This window comes from Acipenser ruthenus, chromosome 2, assembly GCF_902713425.1.
Source record: "Acipenser ruthenus chromosome 2, fAciRut3.2 maternal haplotype, whole genome shotgun sequence".
Taxonomy (NCBI): Eukaryota; Metazoa; Chordata; class Actinopteri; order Acipenseriformes; family Acipenseridae; genus Acipenser; species Acipenser ruthenus.
Window position 1 is genome coordinate 89,917,126 of NC_081190.1, and position 15,325 is coordinate 89,932,450.

General features: G+C 40.1%; 1 protein-coding gene across 1 annotated transcript; it reads left to right on the forward strand.

Moving 5' to 3' along the window:
- The first annotated feature begins 1,947 nt into the window (after positions 1–1,947).
- On the forward strand, positions 1,948–14,773 carry nagk (N-acetylglucosamine kinase). The gene is made up of 10 exons (XM_034013512.3): positions 1,948–2,190; positions 4,368–4,452; positions 4,949–5,047; positions 6,708–6,849; positions 7,549–7,659; positions 9,114–9,226; positions 9,551–9,638; positions 10,672–10,769; positions 11,859–11,937; positions 12,611–14,773. The coding sequence occupies exons 1-10, from the start codon at positions 2,162–2,164 to the stop codon at positions 12,793–12,795; spliced, it is 1,029 nt and encodes a 342-aa protein (XP_033869403.3). The 5' UTR covers positions 1,948–2,161; the 3' UTR covers positions 12,796–14,773.
- The last annotated feature ends 552 nt before the right edge of the window (positions 14,774–15,325 follow it).

Consider the following 15,325-nt stretch of genomic DNA (forward strand, 5'->3'; position numbering starts at 1 on the left):
TGTAATTAACAGCGTTTTCTGAGTTTAATTATAAAACAGAATCAGCTCAATTTGTTTAAAGGGACTTCACCTGATTAAAAATAAAACCTGAAAACTTCAAGCCCTACTGTGTGTGTGTGTTTACTTTTTCCACAATACTTGTTATATCTCTTTAGCAATATGGACCTCTGTTAATATGGGGCATAACACATTATTTTAAAATAAAATACAGTGCATGGTGGGATACTAGCGTATTAATTTCCACGGTTCGTTGCGCTGCTGGGAATTGTAACTGAACTATTCTAATGGTGTTTGGACGCAATAAGCCTGACTAAACATGAAACGGTACTTCAACTTCAGTGTGGACGCTTTGAGCTGGATTAATAAGAGCGGTTTCGAGTACGGTTCTCGAAATCGGTTATGTAGTGTGGACAGGGCCTTTGTCGCAAATGGGTTGTAAGTTATATTTTAACCAACGGGTTTGATTAATCAAACACGATTAAATAACAAGGGGCATGCACGGTTATATTAACATTTCACACGCGGTGATTTAAGCCTACTTTTGATATTACGATTATTATTATTATTATTATTATTATTATTATTATTATTATTTCTTAGCAGACGCCCTTATCCAGGTCGACTTACAGTCGTAAACAGATTGTGCAATATTTTATAAAACAAAAACAACCTACCAAACGTGCAGAATGCAGTTAGCAGCTATTTATTTGGGCATCACGTTCTGTGCATGGTGCCCATTGAGTTTGAAAAAAATATCTTATGGTTACTTTCTTGAGACAAATGCAATTTAAATGTCGCTCTTCTGTGTCAGCTGACAGGAAAAGGAAAACATATGTCTTCCTCGGTGTTGTAGCCGCAATCAAATTGTGGGTGCGTTCACGACGCTTTTTTGCCGGCTAGATTGCAGACGGGAGTCTGCGCGTAACGTCACGGTCTGTGCAGACGGAGCGTGGACAGCTTTGGTAGATGAACAACAGCTGAGCAGAACCAAAATGGAGACGGTGTTGAGAGAAATTCTAATCGCAGAAGAAGTGGATGCAATCGAAGTTCCATTTGTGCTCCAACAGCTTCATAATTTACAGCATGAGCAGAAAATGTATAGTAGAAACAGTCCCTGCTATAAAGAGATACTATAAACGTACAGTATGTTTTGTGATGTGAGACAAATTAATGAGTATTATAACGGGCAGGATTCCCCCCGCCCTCTCACTAAGGGATTAGACAGTACTGTATTTTGATCAGGGACAAAAATAGTTCAAATACTTGCACATATGGTCACATATCTCACTTCAACTACCTGTTATTAAAGCTGATTTATTCTCCTTAATTCAAAGTATGTTATTCCCTGTCCCTGATAGCCTTTTATCAATACCCAATTACACCTGCTGAAAAATAACAGAGCGGTTTTAGGTTCATTTCAACCGTTTAGCATTATTTATTTTTTATTTTTTTACATGTTTAAACCTTTAGAATAAATATCTGAATATTTGAAAAGTATAATAACTGTGTGGAAAAGGAGTCAAATCATTTTAATTTGTATTACAAATCATTCATGACATGACTCAAAGGCGCTTCACACCCCCTGACTAGGTGGCAGTAGCACATGGAGTGAGGATTGTATATCTCATATCATGGGTTACTGGTGATGAGGAGGGAGAGAGGGAGGTAGTTATATTGTTCAAAGGGAAGGGAACAATTGTGTTTTGTGTTTGTTATGTTCTGTAATTGTATTTCTGTTTTGTATTATAAAAGCTTTGGCAATACCTGAGCGCTCTCGTCATGCCAATAAAGCATTTTTGAATTTGAATTGAATTTGAATTATATCTGCTTGTCTACACACTTCTTTGTCAGCCAGCGCTCGTCTATCGTTTTTAGCCGCGGCTGCTCCAGCGCAGTACCTCTTGAGAAGCTGCGCAGCTGTGCAGACTTTTAAGTCGTGGATGCGAGACCTGGTGACGTCTTTTCCGGCTGAGTTCACGCAGACGATGAACTTGGACAGGTTTTCCGCAGATTCTGCGCAGACTGTATCTCTGACATATTTTCCGCCACACCGCTGTCTGTATCAGCGATGAATGCTACAGTACTGTGTACGTGTCGCCGACTGGAGTTTAACATTTGACCTTGGACTGGAGACCGAGTCAGCTGACACACACAGGAAGACATGGCTGCGGTATACGGAGGCGTTGAGGGGTGAGCAGCAGGAAATATATTATACACTTAAACCTCCGTAATTAAAGTCTAAATGTGCTCACCCTACATTGTGCTGTTGAATTATGTTTTTATTACGTATATAAACATACTGTGTGTGTGTGTATATATATATATATATATATATATATACATACATACATACATACGGTATATATGTATATATATGTATATAGGTAATACAAAATATTGACAAGGATCTTAATGTTTTTTGTATTCAGTGAGGGATTTCTCAAAGTGATTGATATTGCACTGTACTTTGTCAGAATCGGTACCGGTGTAACGTAAATTTCTGCTACTTTGTCAAATATGATACTATAAGTGTTAACCTTTTTTTGGGGGGTCAATATCAACAACATGATGGGAATGCACACCAGGAAATAGCTATAATAATAATTATTATTATTATTATTATTATTATTATTATTATTATTATTATTATTATGTCAAGAAAACGCTAGGCTTCAATGTAATAAATGTGCAGTCAGCATATATGCCTAGTTGCCTTTTTATCTTTTGCTTTTTTTATTTAAAAAATGTGCTAAGTTCTATAGTACAGTTTACCGTTCATTAACACCAGCTGTCTGTATTTAACATAAAACAAATTATTACATGTGGAGTAAAATGTAACTTTACAAAACACATACTTTCCCATTCAAAAAAATAGGTAGCAGTTTTTGATGAACGTCCTTCCTCTTAAGGAAAAGAAAATGTATGGGCATGCGCAGTGCAGGATGAAAATAGCCTGGGCATGCGCAGGTGGTAGCATTTGATAGGTAGCATAAATTGACGTGACACCGTTAGAACATAAGAACATAAGAAAGTTTACAAACGAGAGGAGGCCATTCAGCCCATCTTGCTCGTTTGGTTGTTAGTAGCTTATTGATCCCAGAATCTCATCAAGCAGCTTCTTGAAGGATCCCACGGTGTCAGCTTCAACAACATTAATGGGGAGTTGGTTCCAGACCCTTACAATTCTCTGTGTAAAAAAGTGCCTCCTATTTTCTGTTCTGAATGCCCCTTTATCTAATCTCCATTTATGACCCCTGGTCCTTTTTTCTTTTTTCAAGTCAAAGAAGTCAACATTGTCTATACCTTTTAGGATTTTGAATGTTTGAATCAGATCGCCGCATAGTCTTCTTTGTTCAAGACTGAATAGATTCAATTATTTTAGCCTGTCTGCATACGACATGCCCTTTAAACCTGGGATAATTCTGGTTGCTCTTCTTTGCACTCTTTCTAGAGCAGCAATATCCTTTTTGTAACGAGGTGACCAGAACTGAACACAATGTTCTAGGTGAGGTCTTACTAATGCATTGTAGAGTTTTAACATTACTTCCCTTGATTTAAATTCAACACTTCTCACAATATATCTGAGCATCTTATATCCGTTGTTGGGCCAGAAAGTGGCACATCATCATAATGTGGAAAAGATATATAAAAAATAACTTTATGGGCCAAACTCAGTACATCGTACCCCTTTCAGATCGTTGTTTCTTTGATTTCTGAGCTAAAATCATTTGTGCATGCCTGGGCATGGTGTAGCACATTTTAACATGTACCACAAAATAACACCACACCTGTACAGGGATGGAAATAAGACTCCTGTTGCATAGAAGTTTCCCCCATTTGAGATGTTACTATAAGCTTGATTAGTCAGGGGTGCTCCCGAGTTGCGCATCCGGTAAAGGTGTTCCGCGTGGAGTGCAGGATGCACTCTATAGTCTGGACATCTCCGGTTCGAGTCCAGGCTATTCCACAGCCGACCGTGGACGGGAGCTCCCAGGGGGTGGCACACAATTGGCTGAGCGAATTGCAATTGTAAGGGTAATTATACCATATAATTGATCAATTATAGTTCAATTACACAATTAAACATGTGATCCACTGCATATTAGCATAATTGTGCTGAATGGCAAAAATAAGTTATATAGTATCTACTGTAAGTATCATTTATAATTATAATTGAGCCCAGGTCTGTTGCCAGCCCTGTGTAATTATGCCATGATACTGCGTCGTGCCTCAGTCTATATAATTGGACTAGGGGGTATGTTGTCTGAAATCCTGTAGTACCACATAATTTATTGTAACCGTAAGGTAAGACGGATCTCACTGACTGTGTTTTTTTTTTTTTTTTTTTTTTTTTTTTTTTTTTTCAGCGGTGGAACTCATTCTAAAGTGGTTTTGATTTCTGAAGATGGACAGATCCTGGCAGAGACCGAGGGACCCTGCACCAACCACTGGGTACGGGGTACTGGGTACATCTCAGAGTGCTATAGTGGGGTACTACACTGTAGTTAACCATGCAAGGTGGGCTTTAATAGCACCCCAAAGGGCAGTTTTCTTGCATTGCATCACAGCCAGCACTTCTGCGTCTGCTAGATAAGCCACAGCATGTGTGAATGTTCCCAAAGCAGCTGCAGGCCACTGTACTGGGCAGTGTTGTAAGACACACTACCATTACAGATTCTGTTCTGTCCTGTCCTGTCTGTGAGATGAGATGAGGTTAAAAGCTCTATAACCGTGAAAACAGACGAGCCCGGCTCTCTTGCATTGTGGTTAAGATATTAGCACAAATAAATAACTTTCTGAACCCTCCTCATCAGAAAGCCATTATATATCAGTGTATACGGGTCTGTGAGTGCCTTGAAATGTGAATGGTTGAATGAAAAAGCAGGCAGGGCTTGAGCTAGTGCAAAGGCACTGCTGTCTTTAATCACTGGACATGTTTCTCTTTCAGCTGGTTGGAACAGACAAGTGTTTGGAAGCCATCAATGAAATGGTGAGGCAGGCCAAGCAGAAAGCTGGACTCGATATGGGCACACCCCTCATCTCTCTGGTAGGGAACTGACAGTTCCTGAAACTGTTGGAGAAATCCATGACATCTATTTATGTTGCATGGAATTACAGTATTCACACAGTACTTAAGATTGTTTCAGAATGTTGGCGGAAATGTTATAAAAATCCATCATAATTATGCAAGGCTATGATTTGAAATAAGTGTAACTGGGACCCTACTAATTTGTTTGGACAAAACTAATCCCTGGTACCTTGCAGTTTCCAGTAAATACCGAGTAATTACTGTAGTGAGCATCACTGTGTACATAGCTCTTTTCAAAATGGCCTCACTAGTACACTGATAGTGTAAGAATTATTGCCCACATTGTCAAACACATAACACAGCAATAACGATCAGAAAAGCCAGAGCACTTGTTATGTTTTTTTTAATCGCTCTTCATGCAGTGTTTTAGAGGATAGTGCACTAGAGCGGCCATTTTGAAAAGAGCTTTAAATCAGACTTTAAAGTTATAAGTGTAAAAAGTTGTCAGGATATTAACAATGAAAAGAAAATTTACAGGTGCGTTATTTAAACAGTTGTAGCAACATGTCGGGACGTGTAACACAATTAGAAACCCTGCTACTTACTCTTTAGGCAATGTACCAGGAAATGCCTTTTCAAAGGTGTTTTTAAATGAGCTTTAAAACCACGGACAGACTGCTTATCTGGCCAATGGTGGTGAAGAATTCCAAAGGCTAGGGGCAAGGTAAGGGAACCCTGGTACATGTCTTAAACCTTGGAAGTCGCAGCATACTGGAGTCCTGTGAGTGTAATGTACGGCCAGGGTTTTGTGGAGACAGTTGCGTGAGCTGTAATGGAGCGAGACCATATAACATCTTATAGGTAAGGAGTAGGGTCTTAAAACGAGTTCTAAATCACAGCAAGTGTAACAAGGTCAGAACCGGCGTGATAGGAACATATTTACTCGACTTAGACAACACTCCTGCAGCTTTTTCGGGTGCTAGTTCCTGGTTTGTATTGCTGAGACCCAATCAATCAGTCAATCAATCAATCAATCAATCAATCAATCAATCAGTCAAAACCTTTATTTATCCAGACGAGTCAATTGAGAACGAATTGTCATTTACAATGACGAGCTGACAAGAGGCTAACCCCACCACAGCAAACAACATCAAACACAATAAATAACGAGTAAAACAAAAAACATCACATAATCGATCATAAAACATAAAACTTAGCAGCAACTTAGCAGGTACAGATGTCCGTGAACAATGAGTCGACCCTATGGCTAAAAGCTACCTCAGATATAAACCGTTCTAATTGTAACTTTTATTAACACACATTCCAGTCATTGGCTGCTGCAAACTGCAATTAGTGACAAAAACTGTGAAAAAAAAAGTTTAATAAAACTACTGCATCTTAAGTTGTACAATGAAGAAGAAAGCTCAAGTAAACTACGCAAGTAAGCAGATATTTTCCTAATTCAGGTTCGCTAGATTAACAGATACCAGTGTTTTAGTCATCTTTTATGTAGAGAGGGCCAATTAATCAGATTGTAAAGGTCACAATGGTGAGTTCTGTAGAGGGCACCAGTGACAAATCTTACAGCAGAATGGTATAAAACATCTAGTTTCATCAGTAGGCTTTTAGAGCCCCTGACGGAGCTGCTCACTGTGTTTGTTTTTGTTGCGGTTGGCAGGGCATGTCTCTGAGTGGGGGGGAGCAGAAGGATGCCATCATGAAGCTGATAGAGGAGATGGAGACCAGATACCCGGGACTCAGCAAGAGCTATCACATCACTACTGATGCCATTGGAGCCATGGCAACCGCCAGTGAGAGAGGTACAGCCCTACTCTCACACAGCATAGGGTGTTATAGTTACAGCTCCTGGGGATGTCATAGGAATACACCCTCCGCCGAGCATGGTCAGCTAGCTAAATGGGTCATCTGACAGGCTTTACTGTCTCGCCAGCATTCAGGGTTACAAGGTTGCAATACACATAATATACACATAATATAAGTTAATATGTCCAGTTGACCCAGTCTCATCAGTTAAGATGTTCATATGAGAGAGCAACACACTTTAACTTTGCTTTCTAACCATTCTTCCAGCCTCTTAATTTAATTCAAATCTTCTTAAAAGGTTATATTTATTCTTCAGATTGAGCCACAGCGTGCTCATAGCCAATTGCCAGTCATTTATTTTTTTTCTTCCACTGAATGTATCTTATCTACTATCACGAAAAAAGTGTGTACTGTTATTATGGGGTATTTCAGTTTAATTTTAAGTGGTATGGTTGTGGACAGAGAGATATTGTGTGTTGATATTCTTCCTCTTGTTTTTCTGATTCACGGAGCCATATTTTTAAAGTGTTTACTCCAGTTCTTGATTAACTAAACTAGAATCAAACACTATAATAATATAATCAAAATTCCTTTAAGTACTCTCAAGGTGTATGTTGTTTTATTTTGTAACATTTAAGATGATTTTTCTCCTTACAAAAAACTAGAAGTTAATTGATTCCTGTGTCTCTGTCCAGGGGGAGTGGTGCTGATCTCTGGGACCGGGTCAAACTGCAAACTGGTGAATGTTGATGGCACACAGGTGGGCTGTGGAGGCTGGGGTCACCTCATGGGAGACGAGGGCTCGGGTCAGTTTCCATTTTCAGCTTAAACCACAAAAAACCTTCATGTGTTCTGCTGTATGTGTGTCTGTCGCCTTTCAGTTGCTGTGTTTTGTTTTTTTGTAGTGAACATGTTGGTTTACCTTTTGCATTGTGTGCTACCACATTGAAACCTTCCTTAAATAACATGGAATCAACACACAAAGTCCAGGGACACCGGTATCCTTTAAAGCGCTGTGTATGTGCTGCTAACCAGTGGACACAAGCATGGAGGGGCCACATTAGTGCTGCATGAACTGATTGTTCAGATCAAGCTCTCCACAGGTAAGGGTCATCGTCCTGATCGGGCTAATTTACCTCTTCAGTGAAGAAGCAGCTGCTTGGGTTTGTGTGGATTGCTGTTCTTCACAGATCCGAAGAACAGCAGCAATCCTCACAAATCCAAGCAGCTGTTTCTTCATTGAAGAGGTAAATTAGCCCGAATCAACACTGATGACCCACACCTTGTTTTTGTGGAGAGCTCAATCTGAATAATTAAATACTAGGTTCATGCAGTACTAGTCTAAATAATATTTGTAAAATGTGTATAAAAGCAACGGTTTATGGGATTATACCCAAATCCAAAAGGTCTGTAAGAGGCCAGGAGTGTACGATCAAAGAGAAATTTAGGGCAGTTGTCATGTTGATTTATGTAGAATGTGAAAGACAGACACGACTTTTGCATTAAGACTAGTTCCTAATTCAGTCTTGCAACCACTGGAAGATAGCCGTGTGATGGGCCCAGCTGGAGTTTAGAAAAATTCAACTCCAGCGTCCAGTCCACTTACTTCAAATGAATAATAATGCAGTATTCTGTATTTCCTCAAATTTAAGTTGCCCCTGAATTCAAATCCCACCCCCAAATTAAAAAAAAAAAGACTCTGCATGCAAGTCATATTTAACTCAATAAATGAATGGTCAAATTACCTTTTAATTTCGAGGTGCCAGCATGGAACACTGTATTACTGTACATCAGAGTAAATCACCAACAATATTCCAAAAAGGAAAAGAAATCTGCACAGTACAGTACTTACAGTATTGAACAGCAGTCCTTGCAGATGCCTCAAATTCAAGTTCATGGTTTCCCTTTCCTTGTAAAACAAGATGACTTTTCTTTTAAAAGCTGCATCATAAAATGTGCGTTAAGATTGTTGCTCAGCCATTTTAATATAGCCGCACTGTATCAAGAGTAATTACTGTCGTGGGCATCACTGTGTGCAGTAGCTCTCGTTCAAGCACGCCACAATAATCGACATGCATAATGAAAAAAACTGAATCCAAGTCGCTCCCCCCAAATTTTGAACTTTTATTTCAGTCAAAAACTTGCGACTTAAATTTGAGCAAATATGGTTTTATCCAGGCAAGGTTTTGTCAGAGCATTGTGTACATGTCCTGTATAAAAGTATGTGGTTTCAAGGTGCTCTGGTTTTCTTCCTCTGCAGCGTACTGGATATCACACCTGGCTGTGAAGACCGTGTTTGACGCCACTGACAACTTAGTTCCCCCTCCTCATGACATCACTCACGTCAAGAAGGCCATGTTTGACTACTTCCAGGTAAGGAGGTCTTCGCAGCACCAGTTAGACCCTGATACAGACCAGCACTGGGATTCACTGATATCAAATAGATTCTTAGCGGTTGACCAAGAATTAAACAAAGTGGACTGTATTCACATACTTGTTTAACTCGTGAATTATATAATCCTATATATAAGGAGGAGGGGGTGGGGTAATGAATTTTGTCTAGACCAGAGCTGCCCAACCTAAAACATGACAAAAGAAAAAAAAAATACAAAAAAGTTACTTAACAGGTTTACACATGTCTTTACCCTGTCATATTCTGTGACTCTATCCCTCTGATGGTATTACTCTCCTGTCCAGGTCTCTGACCTCATGGGGATCCTCACTCATCTCTACAGGACCTTTGAGAAGTCCAAGTTTGCAGGATTCTGCCGAATACTAGCTGAAGGTACAGTGCACATGGCTCATGGTGGTCTACTGTTTCAAGATGTTTCTGTATGTAACACTGCAGTGGGGGATATGTATGTTAGTGATGCACACCCATCATTCATCATTCTGAATTCTCTGTTAATAGTTACTTACATTCTAACTTAATTAGTGCCTAATATGGGCTGACAGCCTTGACACACCGTGGAATAGACTCCACAAAGTGCTGGAGGGTGTCTCGAGAGATCCATTCAGTCATTAATATTTCCTATCAAGAGGATGGTGGGGTGTTTACTTTAAGTACTCAATCATCTCTGACTAGGTAATTGTCCCCTCTTTAAAAATAGGCAAATCTTTTAATAACTAGGACCTCCCATGAGTGCATTGGCACCTTTCAAATGTTATCTATTTGCTACCAATGCGGAATGAGTGGGTAGGATATTTATTCTTCATTCTATCCAGTGGACAAACGCATGGAAGGGCCACATTCGTGCTGCATAAACCGATTATTCAATTATTCAGATCAAGTTTTTCACTGGTGAGGGTCACTGCTGTTGATTGGGCTAATTTATCAATCCAAGTGAAGAAGCAGCTGCTTGGGTTTGTGTGGATTGCTGTTCTCCACAGAGCCCAAGAAAAGCAGCAATCCTCACAAACCCAAGCAGCTGTTTCTTCAATTGGATTGGTAAATTAGCCCGACCAACACTTGATTTCTGTGGAGAGGTTGATCTGAATAATTGGTTAGTGCAGCACTAGTCTACATAATATTTATTAAATTAAACCCAAATCCAAAAGGTCTGTAAAAGGCCAAGAGTGTATGATCATAGAGAAAGTTAGGGCAGTGGTCATGTTGATTATGTTGAACCTGAAAAATGCATGACAAGCCAGCAGGTACATTTATTTGAGTGCTTCTCAGTTTCTATCCAGTTAGCTTGGTGTTTTGAACAGGGCCTCTTATTTTAGGATGTATAGGCAGCTACCATTTGAAAGAAGCTGCTTATAACCCATTACAGGTGTGGGAGTGCTCGCTGATGCACTCTCTTCTCTTGTTTCAGGAGCCAGCACTGGTGACCTGCTTTGTTGCTTTTTATTCGGGCAAGCCGGTCAAGTGCTTGCTCAGCATGTTGTAGCTGTCCTGCCCCAGGCTGATAAGGTAAGCTATTCAATTATAAGAACATAAGAGCATAAGAAAAGTTTGGGAACGAAAAAAGGCCATACGGCCCATCAAGGCTCGTCCCTTGATAGCCCACCATTCTCCCCTACTGGGGGGATCTAAGTTAAAAGCACATGTTAAATGTTCCCGGTATTTTAGATTCTAATACATCACCTTGTAGACTATTGCATGCATTTATAACTCTCTGTGTAAAAAAACTTTAAACTGTTCTAAACTTACCTTTACTCAACTTCCATGTATGAATTAGTATCTTGGGTTAACTTCATTTATACCATTTATGATTTTCAATATTATGACGTGAATCAAGTCCCATCTTTCTCTTCTTTATTTAGGTGGAAGAGATTTAATTATTTTAACCTGTCCTCGTAGCTCATGTCATTAAGTTCTAGGATCAGCACAGTTGCCCTTCTCTGTACCTTTGAGTGCAGTGATGTTTTATTTGTAGTGAGGTGACCAAAACTGCACACAGTGTTCTAGGTGGGGTCTAACTAGAGTATTTTAAAATCTTAGCATAAGCTCTCTATACTTGTATTCCACGTTTTCTGCAATATAACCTAACATTCTGTTTGCCTTTTTAATTATAAGAATGACTTGAAGTCCTGTACCCCTGACGATGAGATGAGATGAGGTTAGGCGCTCTATAACCACTCTGGCAGACGAGCCTGGCTGTTTTTCATAGTGGTTAGGATGCTAGTTTGCGGTGTGCAGGGTCACCGGTTTGCGCCCAGCCTCAGCCTTGTTACATTAAACAAGAAAGACATACAGTGCTGCACTGAATGTAAATGTTTAAGTAAAATATAGCAGAAGGTCTGTCTCGCACTACAAAAGTGAAAGACTACTTTTCCTCCCATAAAGTCAAAGAAAGAACCAAAATTAAAAAGTACTTTAAGACAATATGATATTTTATGTACAGCATATTGTCTGTAAGTGTCACAAGGCCTGTCTCGCCACAAGATGTATGCTGTTTTACAAAAGTTCCAGGGGACGTCCTAGGAAACCTTTGCGGACCCCAGCCTGCCCTGTGCCGATGCCTGTGTTTCTAATGGAGGTGTTTCTCCTGTTTCACAGAGCCTGTTTGAGGGGGAGCTGGGCTTGCCTATCCTGTGTGTGGGCTCCGTGTGGAACAGCTGGCATCTCCTGAAGAAAGGTAGGAACCTAACTAGGAGTGTAACAATATACTAATGTCACGGTACGGTTACATATCACGATACAACATGATGGTCAGATTGGCTACCTGTATCATACACAATAAGATCAATTAACAATGGACTGTTTTGTAAAAAAGTATGTATTCATACTAATTCTTAAATACTATACAGGTATTCATTTAAGAACCATTGGGTGAACTACAGTGAGTATAGAAAGTAGCATGATTCATCGATATGCAATGAATCACTACACCCCTAATCCTTACACCCACCCCCACCACCCCTGCTACTCCAGGAAGCATGCACTGCAGCGGGATTACAGAGCTAAAGAGAGACCATTAGCAGGAGCCTTTTTAACGCATTAAGTGCCATTGTCCTCATTTGGTGCTTTAAACTTGAGTTTTAAAAAGTCCATAGGATGGAAATAAGACTTCTATTGCACAGCAGTTTCACCCATTCCAGGTTTTACTATGAGCTTGATTAGACACAGTGTATAGGTAACAAGCTCAGGGATGTCTTATTAAACTGCAATGTAATGGGAGTTAGTTCCACCCCTGGGATGTGACGACTGCAACAGAATACATTAACCCTTTGCTGACCAGTGTCCAATATATTTGACATTGAGAAAATAGGCATTAAAACGTTTCCTGTCCCGGGTCCCCTCTCCACTAGAGTTCACTCAGGTGCTGAGCCAGGCCTCCTCCAGCAGCTTCTCTCGGTTCAGCCTCCTCACCCTGAACCACTCCTCAGCAGTAGGGGGGGCCAGCCTGGGGGCCAAGAGCATCGGCCGGACGCTGCCCTTGGACTACACTGCCAACGCCAGCGTCTTCTACACACACACCTTCAACAGCCAGTGAGGTCTACACTCTCTCCTGCATCACCCAGTGAGGTCTACACTCATTCCTGTGCAGGCCGTGAGGCATCTACACTCTCTAATGCACAGGCAGTGAGCTCTCTCACTCTCTCCTGTACAGCCATAGAGGTCTCGAAGGAATTGGAATTTATATTTGAGACATTGTAGTTGTTTTGATTGTTCAGCTACTTTCATTTGAATCAAGTTTAATTGACTAACAAACAGTGACTTGTAATTTAAGTTTCCAATGTGAGAATCTGATTTTAACAGAATACTGCTAATTGCAATTTTGATCAATCACGTGCTGGAATTGAATAAAATGGAATGAGAATTGGAATAGAAAAACAGGAATTGAACCCTGCACAGCCAGGCAGCCACTCTTCTGTCCTCACCCTGGCAGCTCCCTCACGGTTAAAAAAATAAAAATACAGCCACCTCTGCCTTTTGGAGGTGTAGGGCCCCAACATAGCAACACTTCCGACTTCAGGGGGAAATCTGTGTGATAAGAAATGGTTCAATTTGATTGACTTGTGCCCCGTTTCCACTGGCTGGCATTCCCAGCTACGGCTGCCCACGTCAAGAGAACAAGGTGTTTCCACTGTGAGTCCAAGCGGCTGAGTGCGGCTCTCTGGTCAGGCTTTGTGTCTCATACTCCAGGTAGTTAAACTGGCTACAAAGGAAGTGTGTCATCATGTAGCCAGGAGGTGTTTAAGCTCTTTGTTTACAGCCATGATGAAACATGTGGAACTTGATATGTAAAAACTAAAGGACATTAGCCAACATGCCAGTAGCTGCATAGGTTGTTAAGGCATTTCTTTATGATGTATTATTGTTTTACATTTTGCAGTGTGGTGGCATTTTTAAAAGAGAACATACAAACTGAAAGCTGAAAGAAAGATTGTATGTCGTGCCATAATGAAAATAGCAATGAACATTCTTTCAATTTCAGCTTGCATGGCTCTGACTGCTTTGTTCTAAATGCAGTTTTACCACGGGTTTCTTTAAAGCAAAACACAGTATGATCTCATAATCCACCAGTGCCCTTTCCGAGGTTGGCCAGGTTTGGAAAAATGCAGTGAAACACTTGATTTCAGCAGCTAGCTGTGGGCAGCCAAAGCCTGTTGGTTTGTTTTTTTTTGCACCGTCCCCTTATCTCTATGATGTTTGCAATTATTTTGAGTCGTTCTTACTGCAGATATGACTCTGCGTTCAGGAGCCGGCTCTTCATTTCCATGGACATGCAGTATGTAGCCTAGATCAGGCAACTAAATTTGAAGAGCAGCACCCTGTCAAAAGAATGACTACGAAGGATTCACATCATAAAAAGTCTTGGGCCAGTCTATTCACCTGTGTTAATTCTAGGTGTATCAGATTTTGTCACAGAGTGCCATTGTTTTTCATTAACACTGTATTTTCATTGTTGTACTTTGTAATGTTACATGCAATGTCTGAATTCAGTATCTTGTTTTTAATTTGTATGCTATCTAACATCATTGGAACATATGTAGCATAAAAGGTGCTATGCAGATCAATGCAAAATAAATGAATAAAGCATTCCAAAGTAAAGATAAAAACAATAAAGAATAGGCTTGTTAGCAGTTCTTGTGTGTGTTAAGAGAACACAGTTTTAGGTAGGAGACACTTCTTTACACAGAGAGTGGTGAGGGTATGGAATGGGCTACCTTGCCATGTTGTTGATGCTGAATCACTTAGATTGTTTAAGACCCAACTTGACAAGGTTTTGAGATCAATCAGCTTCTAAGAACATGATGAGCACTAATGGGTCAAATGGCCTCTTGTTTGTCATTTTTTTTAATGTTCTGTTCATAATTTTTTCTATGACTCCTACTGAAGCTCTTGTCCTGCCTCTTCGTTGCTGGGTGGGGATAATGCTCAGTCTTAGTTTAACCCAGTGTTGAGTAACAACATCTGTCTGATTTGTAATATCTGTGATTGTAATAAAGAAGAACTTTTGAACTATTGCCTTTGTTTTGTTTACTGTTCTGTTTTTGCTTTTGAGTTGCAAGTTACATCAACAATGGCCCAGTGTGTTACCATCAGTGTGTGTCGTGGACTGTTTGCTTTGCTGACTGATAAACAACCCTGTCTTGATTCCATATTAAAATGCATACACCACCAGACTTTGACATAACATCCTCGGAAATAGGGACAGAAATATGTAACCTTGCCCTGTTAAAGTAACATTTATTTTGGTTGAGCCTGATGAAATAAATCCTGTACAGGTGTAATAATAATACCAGATTAGGTATACAGGAATCTTGGAATCTCATTCTATCAATCTCATTCTATCAATCTCATTCTATCAATCTCATTCTATCAATCTCATTCTATCAATCTCATTACTGCCACCCAGTGGCTTGGCTGATTATTATGACACCTTTAGACAGGGGTGTCCCAAATAGCATCATGAATGAGAAAGAACGTGGTATTGTGCCAGTTTACAACAAGATCGCGTGCTGCGTTTTGTCGACGTCGTTCTTATTCTTATACACAATGTGCAATGCAAGTATTTA

Bases quoted from the DNA above. Each gene is read 5' to 3' on its own strand.
- nagk (XM_034013512.3), top strand. From the start codon at position 2,162: ATGGCTGCGGTATACGGAGGCGTTGAGGG. The intron at 9,227-9,550 runs GTAAGGAGGTCT...TCTCCTGTCCAG, and splicing joins CCATGTTTGACTACTTCCAG to GTCTCTGACCTCATGGGGAT. The intron at 10,770-11,858 runs GTAAGCTATTCA...CCTGTTTCACAG, and splicing joins TCCTGCCCCAGGCTGATAAG to AGCCTGTTTGAGGGGGAGCT.